The sequence below is a fragment of the Buceros rhinoceros genome, unplaced genomic scaffold (assembly GCF_000710305.1).
Source record: "Buceros rhinoceros silvestris isolate BGI_N320 unplaced genomic scaffold, ASM71030v1 scaffold19042, whole genome shotgun sequence".
NCBI classification, from domain to species: domain Eukaryota; kingdom Metazoa; phylum Chordata; class Aves; order Bucerotiformes; family Bucerotidae; genus Buceros; species Buceros rhinoceros.
The window spans coordinates 42287-64683 of record NW_010397356.1 but is presented as its reverse complement, the minus strand read 5'-3'; the positions used below and the strand labels follow the sequence as shown (position 1 = coordinate 64683).

Genomic DNA, 22397 nt, shown 5'->3' with positions numbered 1-22397 from the left:
TTTTTCTTTTTCTAAAGTTCCTGTACTTCATCAGAAACTTCATTTGCGTAGGCCTACAAGGCATCCAGTTACACGTCTTCACCCTGTCCGAACCAATTATGCACCTCTGGCTCCAACAGCCACACTGTAGTTTGTGGTACCATTTATTGTCAATCTGCTTCCTTCAAAACTAGGCTTACTTGCCAGGGTTGCTCAGAGACAGTATTCTTTCTAAAGGGAATGGTAATTAATAATTATTCATAAAGGCTGCAAGATTCGGCTTATTGGTTGGTGATGCCACACAGGAATCACAATTTCAGAATTAGAGAGTGCAGATTTACCATATTAACGTTTTCTAGACATTACACAGAGTACAAAACAACGCTTTCTAGCAGTAGGGTGCCTTTCCTTGGTTAGTCTGTCCTCCTCTGATAAACTTTAAAGTGCATCTTTTTAAATGAAGGAGAGCAATGGACTTCTCTGTTCAGCTACCTGAAACTGAACTGCTGGATGCTGGCAGAACACAGGGCGGTGTCTCATCTCTCTGCAGTCAGAGACAAACCTCCTATTGATTTTTTGAAGGCATTGTTTACGATATGGAGTACAAAAGTAGGTAATCTTATGTATCAAAATTAGTTTTCCCCATGCATGTCATACACACATACTTTTACTGTAGATACAGACTTGAGTAAGTACCTTCAAACCTGGCTTTACGAAAAGTGTAAGAAACACACACTGTAGTTAATAGCCTGATTTTCAAGGATGCTGGGTTACTCATGGGAAAATGGTCTCTAATTGCTTAGTTTACCTTTGACCATGGAAACTCGGCACCTTTGAAAACGACGCTTTTCACTTGGGCACCTAAATTGGAATCTAGGTACGTGATTTTAAACATCCAGGTTTGAAAGATTTGAAAATAAAAGTACCTTCAAATTTAACAGCTGAAAAGCTGATTTTAATTTAGAAAACTGTCATTATTTTCAACTCTTTAAAAAATCTGTAACCATTTCAGGATATGACCAGCCTCTCTTTAAAAGTAACATGGAAAACAGCAGCATAAATACCTCCCAATGTACCAGTACCTGCCAAAACTTTTTCAGTTAAACTTGAATTTCTGGTGCACATGCAACACAACAATGAACACGCTAGCATTTAATTTAAAGAAAAAGGTGCAAAATGAAAGTGCCTTATCAATTCGACAAGAAAAGCTATACCAGTAACTACATTTTATATTAATTAAAACAATATATAAACAATATCTCTTTTGCTATATATAGTCTTCATGCCCATTTACCCTGTAATATATTATAATGCTATTGTTGCTATTGCTATGGACCCTTTTCATGCCGTTCTGTCTACTGGCAAACAGTGGTAGGTGAAAAAAATCGTCCTTCATGAAACAATGAGCAAGTTGTGCAAACTGATGCTGAAATCTCTGCAATGCACACCAGTCGCTGATTACTAGGTGGACTCTGTTCTGATCAACAAATTGATTGTTCTGTCAAAAGTCTGGGCAGTGAACTACAAGAGAGAACAACCTTCTGACATTAGTACCCTCAGTCTGTGTAAACAGAGGTCAAGGATTGAGAAGTTGAGACAGAAAAAGGGTCCATATTTGTAGGCATAATGGAAATCATATGCATGAGAAAAACAAGTTCAACTTTGTTTCATTGTTTCCCATCCTTCGCCTGACCCCGACCGCCAAGAGATGTGCAGTGTGTTGGCTCCCTAGGTCTGTGCAGGGCCATATAAAGTGTCTTGGTTTTCTTTCTTTTTTTTTTCTTACTTTTTTTTTTCCTTTCTTTTGTTTTAATGTTTGTACTTCGGACATTCTAGAAGTGCTTAGGTGATACGTTTACCCATCAATTTGCATCGCTGGCTCAAATTCTGAAGTGAACAGCTCCTTGTAAAGTGGAGGAAAATGAAGTCGTACAATGTCTGGGTATATTGCTTTAAATGCCATAAGCTTTTCTGTATGTCGTCCACACAGTGCTCTTAAAGTAGACACTTTGCATATTAACTGTAAAAGAATGGAACAGAAGTCATACAGTTACGTATGGAACCAGGCCTCCCAATCATGCTCTTAGGATTAAAGCTCTCCCAAACACTCTGAATTCACTTCAGTTGTTTAACTTCACAATGACATTTCAGATATGTAGCCACGGATGTCTGTTACGTTAGATTTTTTAAAAAAGGAAGCCACTAGAAAGCTAAAGTGATTATAAGTAATGGATTAATGATATTTGTTAACCTTCTCGTTCAGTTCCCAGGAAAAGGTATCATCAAGTTTCCTCGCTTGCCCACCAAGCACTAGATTGATACACAAGTATTTAATGGCTGGATCTTCATTCATGCAGCTTAGTCACTCTTGGAAGAAGGCGAGAAGGCAGTCCTGACTACTTCTAAACTCCCTGTGAGTATTATGGAGGGAACTGGCAATGCAAGAGATTGGGCTTTTTTAATTTATGCCAAATAAGGTGACAAGGAACGGACCAGAAAAATCTGTACTTCAAAATTATCACTAGGGTACTCCCTGAACTCCCTGAGCAAATTACTTGGATCAAAGCAAATGGAAGAAACTTTCTTCCAACTGGGAAAAGAGTTATACAAGCTAGGATTTGAAATGAGGACGATCTGCAAAGCCTGGCCTGGACCATCCTGCCTCTATTGTAATTACTTCTGTGGTGTGAAACTAAGCATAAGCTTCCCAGCCGTGTAGCGTTCTAAAAGGAACTACCTCTGTAAGGAAGTTCTTCAGATTTATTTTTAATATCACACCACTTCTCCATTTCTGAAAAATGGTGTGAAGATACGTTAGATTAGCATGATGGTATCTCTTTTTCCTCGGCATCAGTATTTGGAAGAACTGCTGAGAGAAAAAGCTGTGTGGGAACTTCTCAGGGAAGACTGAAAAACAAGGTTAGCTTGGGTATTGCATGTTACGAGAACTTAACTGTCATGCAGGCAGACATTTCACAAGGACTATGGTGCGCATGTCGTAGAACTGAAACAGTTTTCTGTGTGGCAGAAATAGGGTAAGAACCTTCATTGCTTTTTGTGAAGTTAGCATTAAAATACTCCTTTTCAGACCATCATCAACCTTGTTCCCTAGCACATCATTTTTTAATTCTAATTTTTCTAATTTTTAGTAAACAGTTGAAGCTCAGTACCTTGATTTTGAACAAAGAATTCTGGGTTTATAAATAACAAATTAACTGCATAAAAGCTTTCACATGGTATTGAGGATACTGTTCCTAAGAAAATGTACTTGCAGTCACGTGACATGGCGCAGTATGACTCCTACCTTTGTTAGAATTCCATCTTCTCGGTGGTTCTTCTGTAGGACATGCTGAAGTGCCAGCTGGATCTTCTGTTGGAGTTTTTCAATTTTTACTTTCTCCTGAAGCCATGAGCGATCTAAATATAAATGGAGTTAACACCTCTAGTATGCACACATCCATCACAGTGCACCAGGAAGTACTAAGTCTGTTACAGATTCATCTTTCTTGTTTGCAACCTTCCTTCCTCTTCTTATATACTATCATGTAGAAAATCAGTTTCCAAATGAATAGGTTTTAGAGTATATTTATTATTTGTGTTTAAAATTACTTTTACAAAGCCCTTAATTAGATGAATGCAGCGTATTGAAGATTTATTAATCCTTTGCTAAAAAGGTCTGTGAAATCTGGGGTATTTACAAAACAAAGCTAGCAGCTTTTTAGTGGGAAATGAATAGATCACATAATGAGCAAGTAGTTGGGAGTGGATCTTCTTGCTAAGATCTACAGTGACATACAGAAAAATCAGAAATAAATATTTAGCTGTCAAAAAAAAAAAAAAGCTCCTCAGTTTCCTAGCAGAAAAGTATTATTAGCTGCTGCATCCTCTGTGTGGCAGAACTGTGGGATTCTGTGGTTCACAGACGAAGACATAAGGCTAATGTACTTCTGATCTGGCAAACAGCACGCGAATGTATTTATGACAGGCTCAACAAACCCACTGTGCTAACAGACCCTTCCAGCACCACTCCCGAGTCCACCACGCTGCCGTCTGCAAGGAGAGCGTTTCTTTCCTTGGGTGTTACGCCAGACACTAACTGATTTCTGCAACGGTATCTTGTTTCACCCAACCTAACAGGCCTTCCCAGAACCTGGAGTACTGTGCCTATCTACTTGAGATTAAGTTATTTTAGACCCAGGCTGACTCTTGGGGTGACTTGCATGTCTGGCACCCTAATTCTCAGCGTACCCAGTTTCATGATGGGGACAGGTATCTAAGGTACCTCTGTAAAGTGGCAACTCCGCTTCAGAGACCGGAGGTGACACTGGAAGCATTCTGTCCTGTGCTTGAGATAATTCTGCTACAGCTGCAAGCTCACACGCGTTGAAAGGTGACTGTGTAAATTCAGTGGCTGCCTTCTGCCTGCCTCACCTAGATTGACCCAGTGGTCTCTCTCATATGCATTTAAGCTTTTGCAAAGAAGCTGAGTCCTCAAGCGAGGTGAAAATTTGGAAAACAAGGGCTTAGATCAGAATTTCTAACCTAAAAAATTTACTTCTAAACTCATAGTTCCAATGTGTTTATTAAAATAAAAATTTTTATCAATGAGACATTCAACAAGATGATGATATTTCACGTTGTCCAATAGTCTTTAACATTATCATTAGAAAAACCTTCAAAATAAAAATGACCTCTACCAAATAAACCTGGAGCAAACTTTAATTTCTTACCTGCTGACATTAAAACAAACGCAGAGAACAAAGCTATCTCATCTTCTGTCAGGTGCATAGAACATAAACTTTTTCCAAATTCAAATACAAAACTAATGAAGTCTTCACAACCTGTCAAAAAGAAGGTACAGCTCATGCCACATTGTTAAATCTGTTTCAGAGCTACAGAGTTGTTGATTTATTCTGATGGGGTGAAAAATTGATGGGAAGTACCTCACAGGTGAATGGTCTTCTCCTTAAGGACTGTGGAGTGATGCAGTGAGATTGCACTCATGCTGGAGCTTATTACCCCATTCCCACGAGTGCCCTGCTCCCTCACCCTGACAGCCACTATTTGGAGGGTTCCGCACACTGTATCTTTTCCACACTTGGTTCTTTTGGTGGACATACGGATAAAACCCAGGCCATTTTCAAGGTCAAAACTGGTTTAGTTTTGTTTCTGTTCTAAGTGGAACTTTCTCATGTCACTGTGGACTGGAGATTTGAAACGTGTTCCTGCAAAGTGCTGATTTTAAGACTACTGAGTACACAGAAGGGGGGGTGGAGAAGAGAGGCATACAAGGTACATGCAGGAGCAAAGGGAGAAGCCAAGGTCTGAAAGCTTTTCATGCAGAAAAGTAACTCTGTCCCCTTCCATCCGCTCTCTTGCTCACACAGGTGTAAGTCAGGTTACTGCTGCTGTTACACATGCTGTTATGCAGTTCACAGAAGTGGAGCCCTGCTTTGAAGGCGATTGTGAGCTCTCCTCTGCAGGGCTCAACCCCAACCCAGCCTAAATTTCTGCATGTAGTTGGTACCAGATGAAAGTTATGTTTCATTGGAACCCATGTCTGATCCTGCATTCTCTGAACTGCTGGCCCTCACATCTTGACCCTTGGGGTGTTTTAGAAAGGCAGAGAATGCTTCAGTCATTACACAGCCTTCTCTGCTGACTTATTTTTACTGCCCTCCAAATGGTTTGCATCCCAAACCTAAACCAGTGAAATGCATCCTTTTAAAATAAGCAAAAACATACAGAAAACAATTCAAAATGATAAACTGTGGTTTAATAAAAAAATGGATGGACAGTATTTTACCTGCAAATAACTGGACTTTGCATATTACAAAACACTATTAACATCTTCAAAGCAGTAATGTCAGTATATCCAAAATTAGCTTAAAATCTGCTGCCTTTTCCTAGAGGATATTTTTAAATGGTAACACTAGATATGAAATCTGGGCTTCTGTTCTCAACAAGTGTGTCCAAAACCTGCTCTACCCTGAAATAAGTGTTGAATTCAGCCCCAGCAGTCCCTCTACTGCACGGAGTTAAGTGTTTTAACTCCTGAAATCAGCTTGGCCTCAAACAGAGCTGGTATGACTGCTTACAAAACAAGCAGCTTGAGCTTTGGAACTCTTTTATTTGAATACTATAGCCTGATTTTTTCAAAGCAGCTGCCACCTCGCTTTTCCACCTTACTAATTTTATTCTGTTTTTTTTTTTAAGAAACAACACTTGACATTTCCTTACCTAAGGACTTGAAAACCTCTGGGCTAGCATACTTGCCATCAAAGTAGACTGTGTTGTTCTGGGAGTCAAAGGCACGGCACATTCTGATGAACACAACCTCTAAAGACCCTAAAACAGAAACAACGGATGTTTGACTATTGAAGCAGAGACTTCAGTTGTGAAGAGCAAGTGAGGATTTTAAAATTTCCTACGCTCTGTGTTCAGTATTGATCAAGTAGGATAGTGGGTTTCTGAGGTGTAACAGCACAGTTGGAGGTGCTGGTAGAGTTAAAGGAATTCCCATAAAACACTTCAGAAGTTTTTGCTAAAGCATTTTAGTTAATGCTAATAAACTAATAATTTTTTATTAGAATAATGAAGTCTCTGAGGTCAAAGCAGCTCATTTAGATTTACGTTCATGAAGCTCTGACAACTTTGTCCAGTGTTTGTAAACTGCATTAGTTCTACACTGCAGAGAACAATCTGGATTTTTACCTTGAAGTGTGTTACTATTAGTAAGCCAAAAAAAAAAAAAAATGAATCCAACTTTTCCATCTTTACTCACTCATTGCTCCCTTTTGTTCATAATGAAAATATCATGTGTAGATTTGAACTCGTTCTATCCAGAGTAACTAAGACGATGTATTATTTCAAACAAAGACAGTGACAAGGTTTTGTACGGTTTTCCCTTCTATTATTTTACATGATCATCGCACAGTATATGTATATATGTGTTTACAATCCCTGTGTACAGGTAACGCCTTCCTCGGTCAGAACTAATAGAAGGAGACTGTAAAACTGACCCACATACCTGCTTTTAAAAGCACAATTTGATCGTTTTGACACAGTTCCATAAAGCCATCAATGCGTTTGGCAAATTCCACTACATACTGTATAGCTTCTGTTATTTTGACTGCGCATAACTGCCACATTACCTCCCTTTGCTGTTTGAGAGAGAAGAAAAATTGGAAAATTACTAATCAAGATTTGGAAAGCCCATTTTCATAAAGTAAAATTGAGCTGGAAAAAAAAGCGGAGTGAGTTCCCTCCAGATGCTTGGCTACAGTCTGCTCATAAGACAAGGGGAATTAACCTCAAAGCAAAGCCTGCTGTGGATGTGGGACAATGCAGACATCCAAGTCGTCTTCAGTGACGCCAGAAGAGATCCAGGCTGGAGCATTTTTATTTCATAAGCCAAAAGTGCCCAAGTGTAATGATTCAGGTCATTTCAGTGGAACTTTTATTTGCTGCATCAAAAGGAAATGCCCCTTTACAGTAGCAGTGCATAACCACATCTTCCCTCTCACTTCTGAATTTTGTACTGAATGCAAGTTACCTAACTAGCTCATCTTCATGACGATCCATATACAGATATATATCTTCATATATATATCTGTTATTGTTAACAGCATGAAGAAGGCACACAAGTAGTGATTTTTTTCTTAGGCTGACTAATTCAGAATGGAATTACCTAATAAATGGAAAAAATACCTTCTCAAAAGATAATTTTTTTTTTTTTTGTGGAAATGAAAAATTTGTTGGAAGAACAAAGTGCTTTGACAGTGCTTTCCAAGGTAGTTTTCCACAAGTAGCCATTTGGTGGTAGTTTGTGGATGGATGGCAGCACTGTTCTGTAGGTAAATCTGAAACACCGAGTGACAGTTGTAGAGTAAGTCAGGATTACAGCCAGGACCGAGGGCTGGAAATCTGACCAAATTCCGTGTTTATAAGCTCAAAACTAAGCACACTGTGTAAAATCACAAAACTTGGTGACTTCAGCTCTTGTTGTTGATCCAGGAGATTACAAATTAAGAAATGAAAATAACATGCCATTTAGGATTGAAAAAGTTTGTCTGGTTTCTTACCCTTGTTTATCAGTCACCTCTAAGAGTCACAGATGCGAAGGGTATCCTGCCCACCTTGCTGCTTTTAATTCTAGCTTTTTTTTTTTTGAAAACACACAAAAATATACATTCCTGATAGTAAACAGAAAGCAGTGGAAAAGTGAATTTTGCAGTGTGTTATGGAAATACCATGCTTTAAAAGAAACATGCTGTAGTTTGGCGTGCTTTCATACCTTGTTCTGATAGTTCTCAATTTCTTCCTGCAGAAAAGTCTGCCATGTTATCTGCTGTAACTCCTCTCTCAGGTACTGGCAAGTTTCCATGTGTGATTTGGAAATATTCTGTGCAAGATGTTCTAAAAGAAAGACCAGAAAGTGACACATGTCAAAAATGCCAAGCTACACCTTCAGACACAAGAACCGGACATACTCCAGGTGCAACAGGGGGGCGGGGGAGAGGTTTAGCTCCTAGAAAAAAATGCTTTCATTTCAATCGCCTTCGGTTTTGCTTCACAAAAATAAACACATCTAATGCAAACTGCTAACAGGCTGGAACACAGAGCAGAAGGGTGGTTGTCGAGGCAGCTGGCCCGGCTGCTCCGGGCCTGGCGCACCCGTTAGAGGGCACTCCGGGCACACACACACACCCACTCGCCAAGCAGGCTGGCATTTCCACCCAGCTGAGTCCTGCCACCACGCTGTAAGATGTTGAGGTGAACTTCAGTTTATTTTTGAACAAATGAACTTCTGCCAGGGACAAACATCTTTCTCACACAGCAGTGGGTGCAAAAGCTTGCAAAAGAAATGCAAACCCGGTGAAAGCTGGGAGCATTCAAACCACTGCAAATCCAGTAAGGCGCCTGGCTGCCTTTAGTAAAGCAAAGTCACCTTTGAAACCGGGGCCGAGAATTACACTATTAAGTAGAGCCATAGAAAAAAATCCCAGTGAGCAAGGCGGACCCCTCGAGTGAGGGTGGGTGGGGACAGCCCTGCTGAGCGCAGGACCCTGTGTATCCCGCACGGGGAACAGAGCAGCACTGCCTGCCAAGCGTCAGAGCTTCAGAAGCTGCGGTCATCTGTGTTTCAGACAGCAGAAGCTTTCTGGTAAAGAAATACAGACACCTGTCTAGCATTCTGTCAAGCAGGACACTGTCACGTGGGGCTGCCTGTGAGGGAAGTTTCATTTCTTTTCTACTCTCGTATTGTTAAAAAGATATTAGGAAAATATGAGAATCCAGATAATTAATATCACACACCAAAGACTCAAGGGGTTCTTTTCTTCAGCTTTAGAGTGGCTGCTTAGTTAACTGCATGTGATTTAAAATTCCCATACAACATTTTAATTCCAAATAAACTATTTTCTGCTGCTATACTTGGTTAAAAGACCCATAAGGCAGATTTATATTTAATAATAAAACTTGATTCCATAAAACTTAGGAACACCTTCAAAAGCATGAAACCATTTAGACATCTGAATTCCACTTCTACTTTGTCCTTTCTCTTTTCTGCCCTGACTCTTCTCGTACACCTGTCTGCAAAATATTTTAGAACGTGACAAGTAGAGGCCCAGTGACTCATCTCGCACAATTCTGCAGTTGCTTTTGCAGGCTAGGCCACTGAAAAGGAAGGCTTAAAATGAACGAGAATGGTGCTCATTAACAACATGGGAGTATTCCGAAGGGAGTCGAGCATTAGGTCTTCTGTGAAACTTGCTTTGTTTGGTAACGACCAAACCCAGCTCTCTACAAACTGAGCTGCTGCACCCATCAGCCTGGTTAGTATCGCACCTACTGCATTAGTAGTCTGATGTAAGATACTACCTGAGAAGTCTTTTAACGTACAGCTGAGGTCAAATCACACTGTATGTGCTACCTGAGCAATCAGTAACGTACAGCAAGAGGCAGTTTCTACTTTGGATGTCATGCAGAGAGTGTATTTCAGTGCAGTTGTGGGGTTTTCCTTAGGGGCGTGTACTCAGAGCATCTGCTGTCAGTAGCAGCAGCTGACAGCATTACACCTGTGCCCTTGCTGGGTACAGGAGGTGAAGCATTGCCGTGTTATTCACCAACCCTGGCCTTGTGTTTCAGCACACACCTAAATACTTCCAGTGAAATGCCACACCTTCCTCAATTGAAACCTTGGTCTGGAAGATGAACGTTCATCAGACATTGTTTGGTAATGTCAGTGCTGGGCACCGACACCGTGCTCGGTAGGGTGTAAATGCAAGCACTACATACAGAAAGGTAAGCAACACAAGAAACTTATTTTAGGCCAGTGTTCCAATCTCAACACCTGGCATAGGAAGGAAAAGGCCTTTTTTTTTTTTTTTCTCCTGTGGGTTTAATGTAGATCTTTTAATAATTCCCACAAGAATATTAACAGCCATTTGATTGAGACAAAGCTGGTAGCATGGCCTTTATCCCAGCTTTTTCTTCTCATTTTTACTTATCTGTAACTGAAGCTGTTTAACTCAAGCCAGACACAGTATTTTGGCTGCCACAACACATTATATTGCAGAGAACTGCAGTCTGCAACATAAGGATGTTAAAAAGTAAGCCTTCTTGTCCCTTCCTCTGCAAAACTTCTCAGAAGAACATAAACTAATCAGATCATATATTTGCCTCTAATTAAAAAAAAAAAAGGTAGCAAAACCAGAAAAATTTAACTTGGAATACCTGATTTTTCAAACTATTTTTAGGTTTTCATAATGGAATAATGAGCAAAAAAGTGGCTTAAGCAACCAAATCAGTTTTAAATACCTGACTGCTTATATAATAGAATCTTAAAACCACTTCTCTGGTGTCCTGGTCCAGTTTGCTGTAACCTGTTCGCACTGTAACTCACGCTCTGACTTGAGCCTCAGATGTTGACAAGTCGTAGTTGTGGAATTCAGCCCTAGTGTAATCATTCGGGGAAGAGTTTAAAGTAAAACACACTGATTAATTGTGGTTGTTATAAGGTTCTTTGGGAAATTATCAAAACTGGCTATTTTCTTTCAGAGGCCAGATTCTCTTCAACCAGTGGCAAGGAGAACGGCCCTCAGAGGAGACCGGTGTTTTGGTTTCATATTCCCCAGATACAGATGAAGAGAAGAAGAAAAATCAGCCTCACCACTTTGCGTTAGAAAAACGAAGTTACTGAGGTAAAGAAAAGGAAAATTTTTGAAAATCATCTGCTAATAAAGAAGTACTCTGTCTTGTTGCTCAGCACTTAACCCCAGCTTGTTAATCAGTATTCAGAGGGTTCTGTTACAAGGACAGAAAACCAAACCAACACTACTAGAGCCCATCGGCCCCGAGCTCCTGGGGTTTTTAGTCCGGTTCTGTAAGGTGTTCATCACGTACCGTGGTTCTGCCCTTCACAGAAGAATGCCCACACATGCTCACAGCTGGACTGCAGCAGCATTCTCACTATCACCTGCCTAAACGTGTCACTTCAAATCCAAAGGGTACTATTAAGACAAGCACAATGGAAGCTTTTCTCTCTCATTACCTAATTCTGCCATGGACACAGTTGGAGAGGTCTCCCCATTTGTAAAAGAACAATAAGGGAAGAAGCCCGATGCTGGTGTGTAGTCACATATTGGTTCTGGTTTGATTCCATTAATATCAAGACCCGACTGATCTGGAGAAGGCTGTATGTCTAAGTAGAAGCTGCTAACTGCAGAGTCTGCTTTGCTACCTTCAGGGGTATGCCCATCAATGTAATTACTGAGGTCGTCATGTAGCTCTGTTAACCCATTGGTGGTGATATTGTATGTTGGTGTTAGTGGTTCTGCTTCTCCTGGTTGTTGCTGATGATCTCGCTGCTGCTGCTGCATTCGATGTTTCTGCACCTCCGCGTACAGGCTGTCCCTCTGCTTTTTTGACATTCGACCAAACTTTACAGCTGAAATACAGACACACAATATATTACATTTCTACAAATCCACTGCTGCATTTTAATTGTCTTGGGTCTTTAAATACTACACAGAAGGACATGGTGTAAAAGGTGGGTCAGCAGGGTGAGCAGACCTAAGAATTCCTTCTGTCAGCTACAGGTAACAAAGCTGCAGCATCTGCTCTTCAAAAGGCTGTTTTAATATGCAACCTAAATGGTTCAATAGAAGTCAGTGCTTAGCTGAATTCATCAACTTTCCACTTCTATGCCAGAAAGATTTTCCCTTGTATGTCCACTGAAGTTGACAGATGCATCTCTTCAGCATTCAAATCCTACCTAGAAAAGTAGAAACTAGAACAGAAAATACTGGCCTGAGATGAACTGCCCAACTCCTACTAGCTGTATATTCATCCTGCAGAATGAACCAAGAGGCAGGCGTGAACACGTGTGGTCTATCGCAACGAGTATCAAAAGTTGCCTTTACGGAGATCAGGACCAAAGCACTTGGGCAGAACCACAGAACCTGCTTTCAGTGCAGCTTACTGTGACAAGCAAAAATGTTCATCCAGTGAAGTACTGATAAAGCTATATACATGAGTGTGTATGCATGTGCAGGGATGGATCTCTCCACAAAACATCTCTACTTCGACAAGTATTACTTGTGAGACACAAGCAACTGGTTTGCAACATCCAGGGAACTCCTGAGAACAGGAGTATGTGATTTCCGGGACCTGTATCAGCTGTAAAAGCCTCGTCGTTTAGAAGGCGACTACCACCTTATGCTTCTCTGCATATCAGAGGGACTAGTCATTACATGATCACCCAGCTCAGGTTTTTAGTTTCACGCCCAATAAAAAAATTAAGAAGGTGTAATTCAAGATGTAAATGTAATCTGAAAATAATCTCCAGGCCTCATGTACACAAAGTAATGCTTATGTATTTGTAGAAGATGTAGTGTTGCTGTCACTATGGCAGGGGAGAAGACTGAGTCAGATCTTCAAATTGGGTAAGTGATGGCAGCTTCACTGCACCTATGGGGGAGGAGTGCAAGTATCAGCTGCAAATCCAGTTCTAACTGAGTTACATAAGCTTCCATTTTACAGAGGTGGGTTTTTGTCATTACACTGGGTGTAATTTTGAGCTGAATGTTAACAGCACTGGCACACATTTTCTGCAGAATTCTATCTATCTTTGAAAAAACACTGCACTCTTTTCTCTGCCTTTTTTCCCGTTGTTCATTATACAGGTGTTTAACCTTCTCTATATATTGTGAAACAGTCCCAGTTGGTACCCACACGGCAATCCCAGCGTTACTTGCAACTATAATGTATCACTTAAAGTGGAATGAGCAGAGAAAGTATTAACATAAAGCTAAAAACTGCATCTTCGAGAAGTGACCAGAGGCAAAACTCTTAACTGGAAACTATAATAGACAAGCAGGAAAAAAATAAATCCAGGAACTTCATACACGCCTTGCTTTATGTACATTTAATGTGTATATATAGCAACTTATAAAAAAGCACTTGATGATCTCGGCTGTCAGCCTGATGCACAATTAACGTTTAAATCCTGTGTTGTTTGGGTTGAACAGAGAGCACACTAAAATAAACATGATTTCACTTTTTGCAGCTAAGCCACAGTGTTAGCAGAGCCTACCATCTCGAGACATCCCCACAGCAAGGCATTTCTGTAATCGACAGTGTTGGCAGCGGTTTCTGCTAGTTCGGTCAATCAAACAGTTCTTCTGACGAGGACAGGAATACGTAGCATTGCTTTGCTGACTCCTCCTGAAAAAGCCCTGTGATAGAATTGCAAAGTACAGGTCAAGAAGCTGTGAAGTGACAGAGCAAATAGAGACTCAGGCAGCACTCCTAATGGAAAATGAACGTCAAGCGCACCACAGTCATCTAAAGGAAGGTAAGCAAAGTTTAGAGGTTTTTTTTTTCTTTGTCTCCTAGAAGCAAATACCAGTAACTAGCAGGAAACAGTTCCTAAAAAAGTGTTTTGATGCTTAAAGGAATTACACAGTTTTTCACTGATCCCCTATGACATACGGTACACCGATTCTTTCTAAATGAGATAAAACTAATTACAGACCTAGATTTCCTTGTTTTCCCATCTTTCCTGGGGCAGCACAGCTCTCCAAAACAGGGAGGATTCAACAGCTGCTCCTCTCTTCTGCCCTTTGGAGATGACAGTGGCGGGCTCCGACGTTCAGCCTCACCAATGTTTGAATGTGTTTAAAAATACAGAACGTGATGCTGAGCAGTTCCTTCTACAAAGAACAATCTTTTAAAACATTTTTTCTTAATTAGTTTGATGCTGATGACCAAGGTTTTGTTCAGCTTGGTGCAGGATTTAGATTTTAAGGAGGGGAGAAGCTGAAACAGGTTTTATAAATTATCATTTTCTGAGTCAACTGCAGTGGGTAGACCCATCTCCCAAGAAAGTCAGTGCTGGGAGGTTACACAGTAGTTGCAACTTCATTCTCTCCATCAGAGTGGCGCATGTTATTAAGCACCATACCAGCTGTTTGCTTTGAAGTTCATTTCATCTTTTTGCCACAGACTGTCCAAACACAAGCTGGTGTGTGTAATACCTACTTCACAAGGATTCTGTGAAGATGTAGTCATTCTAAAGAAGCATTTGAGATCAGCGAGCACAGTATTTTAGTTTTATGTTGCCACATAATGGATTAATTAACAGTGCCGCAAACACTTCCTCAGAAAGGCTGGGCACCTTTTAATTAAAGCTGGACTTTTACCAGTTTTTTATATATTCAAAGGCCACAGTCTGCAGTCCCTCGGCACATGCACACTCTGTCCAGACGCTTGGTGAAATAAACAACAGGAAAGACTTCTGCATGACAAGTAAGAGATGTCCTAGCCAACTTCCTGCAGGCAGAGACATGACAAAACACCGAGATCAAGCCCCCTGCTCCATCTTCTGAGGAGGGCACTACTCTCATCAATTATGTCCCTTTAGTAAAGCTCTAATGAGGAAACACAGAGTGTTTATAAAACGAGGAAACTGAAGATGCCTGACATTAATCCTGTTTTCCTGTATACTGCTTCTCACTCATTTATTCTGGTTTTTGTTTCTGTATGATTGAACATTCAATTGTTTTTTAATGTTTTTCAACAGTGAGATGATCGTCACTGAGACTGAAAGGATTGCACATATTGAGCTTCGACTGAGTGCACTGAAATACCATGGAAATTTCTACCAGTCCAACATCATGGCTGATCCCACTGGAGGAACCAGCTCGGAGGTAAGTAGGTAGCTTAATTTCCAGTTCTGTTAGCACGCAGAGCGCCAGTACACAGGCACGTGCAATGTGATTCTCTAGAATGACAGGGTTAGGTGTTGACCTGACTAGTGACTGACCGATCACGGTACTGCACTTCTGCATTATCAGTCCCTCTCTGTAATGTGGCTCATCTCTTTTCTTGCATGTTTTGCTTGAAATTGGCTGGGCAAAAAATCAGAAGAACTTCCGAACACTTCAGCAGTTGCACTGAATGACACGGTCACATAAAAACTGTATGAAATCATCTGCCGCCACTGAGATGCCGAATGTCAGCTCAATCAATATGTAAAATGAACCTGGCTCAATAACCTCAAAGTTCCATAGGTTTTCCTCAGTAGTATAGACTGAGTCAGTAGAGCCAGTTTGGCGTATTTCTCTTTATTAAGAACAGTCTTGTCAGGCTGAGGATTATTTTTAGTATTATAATGGAGAAAATACTGGGCTTTTTGCTCTTCCAGATTTTCCCTAGAGACACAGCTGCTCAATACATTTCAGTGTACAATATATCAGCTGAGTTACAGCTCGAGGCTAAATTTTCAATAGAGCAGAACTGCCTGAAACCAGGGCCTTTAAAAGCACTTGCACTTTACAAACCAGAGATGTAGTAGAGTGCTTTTAAAAACAAACCCTGCAATGTTATGTGGGCACGTTGAAAACAGCAGCAGCAACTAAAGCAAAAACTCCCCTTTGCCTCAGACTCCAGAAATTAATCTACACTTGTCCAAGGCACAGAAACACACGTCTCAGATTGGGGAGTGAACTGACAATTGAATTAAACTGCGGGTTTTTTACTCCCAAAGTTCTTCTATATCATCATTTATCTGTGAGGTTTCTAGCCTTCTGTAAGTAAATACAATTTCTTCCCTGTTTTTTTTCTTTTTCCCCCCTTTATTAGAAGACGAGAAGGAGAGACGCTGTATTCTGCTGTTCTATTTCCTCAGTTCTGCCAGAGGCAGAGCTAGCTATAATTTTTCCACCAGGAAGGAGGAGGTGGATGCATGCCTGGTACACGTGTACACATTCAAGCATTATGCAAACCAGCCCAAGCCACATGCCTGTCCACAGCCCTTATGTCACATTCGGACAATTGGCTCGTGGGCCACAGGCAAAGCAGACCCCTCGCAATCAAACACACGAACACCACTATGGCTGTGTCGAAAGGGTCTCCATGTTGCACCACTCTGCCCCTTGGTCTCTGGCAGTGAGTGCCCTGCCCTGTTCTGATGTGAGGATAAAGCTCCAGCTGATTGAGACGAGGCATCGCTGAGTTTTTTGCATGTGTCCCTTTTATGGAGCTGTATTAACAAGCAGAGCAGATTACACACCGCGGCTTCATCTCTGCACTTCAGACTCCTATTGATATACGACAACACACTATATGGTTTTTCATATGCTGCCAAGAAATCAAGTTTGGGAAAAAAGGGCACAAGAACTTTTCATCTGCAAGTCAGTTTGAATAGCAACTTGTTAAAAAAGAACTTTGAAATGTAAATAGCAGGTTCTGCACAGTCTATTAATAGTTCCAGTAACTTCAGTGCTCTGTGGCTCAGCGTTACAGACGTGTGTGCCGAAGCTTGCTCCTTAGCGGGGGGAGAAAGCAGTTGTGCCTCCCTGATGTCCCACACAGCTCAGCACAGACTCCCTCTCCACTGCAGCGCAGGCTGAAATGCTGATCTCATGTTTGGTCTTTTGACAAATTTTCATTTAATGAATTGATTCCTACAGTTCATTAACATACCCACTTCCACTTCTGTATACACATATGTCTTAATTAGCTGCTCATTGGCTGTTTAATTACAAGAAAACAGCTGACAGCTGCCTTGCTGCATCCTAATGGCAGACGTTTCGGAATGACTGGATGCAAGCCTGGGACAACAAAGGCTTATTCATAATCCCGTGATTTATGGCTAATACTTAAAGACTTCCACGTATCATTAAGTTTTGCAATATTCTGAGCAATTAACAATTAGTTGGGGGTATCATTCTTTTACTGTGTTCTAAAGCAAACTATTGCAAATTTTCTTCAAAGAAACCTTCAGAGAAATACACTATCATAGGAAAGACAGGTGAACATTCAAATGGGGTTTTTCACTGTTTTCTGACAATGAGCAGATATTTTACTTGTAAAGGGAGAAGAGCGCTGTGACAATATTGTTTAATGGATTATTTGATAATAAAGTTACAGGGCTGCTGAAAACAGAGAAAAAGTGTTCAGTTTTACACAGGCAATGAAGACAGGAGGGAGATTGTGTTTCTCAGGTTATACAAGGCTCCTAACTAGCCCTTTCTGTAATGTGGCTCGTCTCTTTTCTCACGTTTTGCTTGAAATTGGCTGGGCAAAAAATTAGAAGAACTTCAAAAGCATGAATTGACGGTAAATGTTTGCAATGCCAATAGGACATGCCGTGTTCAATGATGAAAACTTGGCTAGTAAAGAATGTGAATGAATGACACAGATGAACAGAGATAATGCCAGATGGGAAGTGACAATACAACAGACATTGTTTTCTGAAGCAACAGACATAGCCATTCCTTGCAGTTACAATGAACAAGACCATCTGAGGTCTTAAAAGACACAGGAGACAAAAGCCAATACCTGTAAACCTTGGCAAATGTGAGAAATGCCCCGCATGGAGTTTGAGGAGAGAGTCAGCTAAAGAGAGGGCTCACACTAATACATTTGTGGGTCAGTTGGCCATGAACTGACACTATTGACAGCAAAAGCAAGTAATTGCATCTGCAAATTAAAAGACATAGTTCATTAACAAAAACTTCATTTTAAACTAAGTGCTTTGCTATGTCCTTTTGAGGCATTCAGGTATTTTTTGACAACGCTGGACTGGATTCAACTTTCAGCTACGAGAAGACAATATAGATGTGTACAAACCAGCTGCCTTTCTGAGCACGTCCCTAATACAGAGCAAAAGGTTGTTAATGGGTTCTCACAGCTCATGGCTCAGAAAGTGCTCCATGCAGATGCTGGTTTTTTCAGTATTTCCAGTATTTCACATCTTACACAGGAGACTGAATTTTTATTTCTGAGTCATGGAACAGTCTTTGTGTCATTCTTCATCCACACTTGTGAGTAAAAGTCTTACATCATTAATCTCATCTTTCCTCTTCTATTGTATGTTGCATACTGGATATCAGAAATGGTTAGAGAGAAAGAAGCCCTCTCTTAAAATTTATTTTATTTTATAATAAGCCACAGGAGCCCTCCTAGGTAAAGTATAAACCACAGCCTGGCTAAAACCTGAGTTTTTTCACTAGGAGGAAGAAGTGGAGGGGGTGTTAAATTTTATTTTTTAAAGGCAGATTCAGATTTGCCTAAATAGCTTGATGGATTGGGAGCATTCAATGATGCCTGTGCAAAACACAGCCAATGACTTCATGAAAACAGCCAGTAACACAACAGCAAGGTAGGCAGGGAAGACTTCTCAAAACCCACTAACTGGCTTCATTACAAAGCTTCAGTTCTAGTTATGTGAAATGCAGTGTAACAACAAAAACTAGTCAGAAAACTTTGATGTACGTGACACGCAAGGCTCAAACTTGTAGAAGAGCAACAGGATGAGCAAAAGTCAATTTGACAAGATTATACAGATTACGGATGCAAAGGAGGACTTTGCAACTCAAACTTTAGGGCTTAAATAAATGGTATTTCTGGTCATGATTAGTATTTACACTAACACTTAACATTACTATCAACATTAAATTAAAAATTAAAGTTAAATTAAAAAACATTAAAGTTCACACCAAACTGGAGTGACAAACAGAGAGAACTGAAAACACCTCGCTGTGCTGCTGCTGTTGCTGCCTGTAGATCATTCTTGACAGGTCTGGCTTGAGAGGGCAGTAGCACATCTGTTCACGTCTGATGACTAAGGCTCCAATCCTGCAATCTGATGCACATGGATGGGTTTGACGCTCCTGTGCAGACCCTCACTGGCTTCTCTGGGTCTGTCCACTGGCGCAGAGCATTGGCTCCCAGAATCAGAGGGCAGGACTGGCAACGACGTCTCACAGTGAAGTACTTTTACAAAGTAAGGTTTAGCGTAACACAAAAAGCAATATAAGCATGCTCAAACCTGCAGAGATCATAGCCACAGAGGAGCTGGGGAAAAAAAAACAACATACCAGCACACACCTGGCTAATTTGGGAGAAGCCAAGCTATGCCAACTTCTTCACCAGCCAAAATAGTTCTGTTGGGTGAGACTGTGTTGACATTACTGTGGAAGAGCATAGTACAAACAAAACTCATCTGCTATAGCAGGGCATTTGAAATGCCGTCTGGGTCAGGATCATTTAAACTCCTGTGACTTGTGCCCACCAGCACTCCCCTATTTGTCACTACCTGCAGGTCATTAGGGCTCTAGCATTAAAGAGCAAGCTTCAGAGCTATTTTCCCCGCTGAAAGAAAGGGAAATATCAACTTAGTTGATATTCATTGGCTTTAAAAGTCCGCCTGAAACTGTATGACTAGAAAACTTTATTCTGCTGCTCAAGAGAAGGAGGAAATGCCTAACTTCATTCACCAGACCACTGTCTGTCTTACACACTCTGCTTTCAAGGTTCAAATGGGTCGCAGTGTGCTGATCTTGCTCAGCACTGCTTGCCTTCCCTTCTGCCTTCTTCCACCAGCTGACCATCCCGGTGGGATTCTCACAGCAGACTGAGGATTGCAGAGAGCCCCCACAGAACTCAGTTTCTACAGGATTCAAAGGAAAAGCCTTTGTCCCACAATATGAGGAGCTGCACACGCTTTTTTCACTATGAGGCTACACTTGTGGTTTTGGCTGCTGGAGGTATAGGAAAGACTTCTCTCCTGATAACTCACATTTGCATTTATTCCCCGGAAAGTACGGTCACTCTGATGGAGGAATGCTTGATGGGTATGTCCGTTTCTTACCGGCAGGGCTAAGTGCCTACCAGCCGCGTACTACCCAAAGAGACTACGAGTACGGTGTGCCTTGTTGCTTCCTTCTGTGTGCAGCCATCCTGCTGCTTCTGGTGAGGCCTTCTCTCATGCATAGGACTCAGGAGAAGGCAAGGCCAAAGAACTGCATGAAGATGAACCAAAGGATAGTTGTGGCTGGCAGCTGTCCTTTCCTTTGGCAGCCCATTCCCATTCTGCAACAAGCCGCACCGAGAAAGGCCCGTTTTCTGCACAGGCGAGCGTTAGCACTATGCTGACCTCAGCCTGTTGACAATGATGTTCATCACGGATCTTGAGGCATCCTGTCAGGTATACTGGTCCCAGACCATTTAAGGATCGAAGAGTTCTTGGACCTTGAACATGACTTGATACTCTTTGACAAGACTGTCATACAGCAGAATTCTCATTGCAAATGTCTGCCACTTCACACAGCTGAAATCTAATAAATGCTGCTCAACCACAGAACGCAGTAACCACTTCATTATCAATGCATTTTCAGCGCATTTCTTCCATTTTCCATAGCAACAGCAGTTACAAAGGGCAGAAGATGCTGTCCCATATCAGTCTAACATTCTTAGATTTTTTTCCCCCTTCCTTCTTACCAATATTGCCATGAGACAGAGTGTGCACTAAATAAAATACAAACATCTGCCTTGGAAAAAAAAATCACAGAAGAAATCTCTAGAATTTGAAAGCAAGGAAGTTACTTTTTGAAGACAAGTGGTAGTATCAAGCAAGTCTGGAGGGCAGACTAAGAACTGTGATAAGTTGTTCTCACCTAAAGTGTAGATTAACAGTAGAAAAACCTGTCAGCATGGGATTGCAACACACATATACCCGAAGAAAGCAACAAGCCAGAGCACAGCTGTGCCCATGCCATCCCAAGGTAGCACTGCAGTCCTGTAAAAAGGAGTGACTGGCTTCGTAGCACTCTGGGCTAGGGTTACCATTGTCTGATTTAAATTCTTGGTTGTGAGACAAACTAAACAAAATATAAAAGCTTCTAGTGTAATCTTCATTCACTAGAGTTACTGCAGGTACAAATCCAGGAAAATATCTGAAGCCTAAACCTCACACAGCAATGGTTGCATTGCCAGGAATAGGCATTAAGAGCAGAGTACGCTGAGCACCAGTGGGCAAAGTGCCTTTTGTGCAACATCATCTTCCACACCAAACAGATTTATAACTGTGGCAGATGACAAAAGAAAGCTGAGATGCCGGAGAGCTCTCAGGTATTTCAGCACAGCTTCTTAGCAAGTTACAAAGCAAAAATGGAGAGGGACATTCAAGAAAAACACAAACTTGCTCTCGAGTGAATCCACAGAACAGATTATTCGCTGCACGCTGGAAGCGGATCGTCTTTCTGTACCTCTTCTGCTTGTTCACAGAGAGCTGGTTTACAATGCACACAGCACAACTGCATGAAGCATGTCCTGAAAATGGGGCCAGGGTGTTCCTGTGTGTGCGCATCACAAAAATACCTTATTACAAACCCACATAAGCCCAATACTTCAGAATCCCCAATTGATTTCAGATTGTTTGAAATGGAATCCACTGATCCAATTTCAGCGCAATGCTCGCTCTTTAAAAAAGGGAAGGAAAACAATCACTATCAAAAGGCTAAATACTGTCTTAAGACTTAATATTTTAGAAGCTTACCTTGCAGCCTTCACATGTAATGACACCATAATGGATTCCTGATGATTTGTCTCCACAGATCTTGCATGGAATAATTTCAATTTGAGCTGCAACAGAAGCACGCAACCAGTTAATTACATTTTCTTTTAAACACCTTATAAAAGCATTCCCTGATCAGCATTTGTACAGTGAAAACTAATAACCTGCTAAACATTATACTGCATTAACTATTCATTGCTGAACTGCAAGGGTCCCCTAGAGCTTTGGACTAAATTATGGCTGCTCGTTATATAATAGCTTTTGGGTTATTAAAATGGGTCATTTGAGAAGGTGTTTAAGAACCCACAAGAAGGGTGGAATCAGCATTTCAAAGCCAAAAAGAATAGGAGAGTTCACATTTTGGCCAAAGAGCTAAGATGACAGTAGAAAGGTTTCTTCCAATATTATTCATGTGAGATTGTAAAAGGTAATTTTGAAGCTTGCTCTGCCTGAAAATGAATGCTACACCTTTACCGAGGGGTCACCATCATGCCATCCAGCTCACAGGACTGGCCAGTCCTGCAGAGAAGGACCTGCCTTCCTGCAGAAGCAA

General features: G+C 41.1%; 1 protein-coding gene across 1 annotated transcript; it reads right to left on the bottom strand.

Moving 5' to 3' along the window:
* Positions 1-392: 392 nt before the first annotated feature.
* RORA (RAR-related orphan receptor A) lies at positions 393-21959 on the bottom strand (the record flags this gene model as incomplete). The annotated part of the gene is made up of 9 exons (XM_010146227.1): positions 393-1999; positions 3284-3396; positions 4710-4820; positions 6220-6327; positions 7010-7142; positions 8276-8397; positions 11534-11929; positions 13577-13718; positions 21827-21959. Coding segments are annotated over 9 exons (1423 nt in total), but the record flags the coding sequence as incomplete, so codon positions are not given.
* Between the last annotated feature and the right edge of the window lie 438 nt (positions 21960-22397).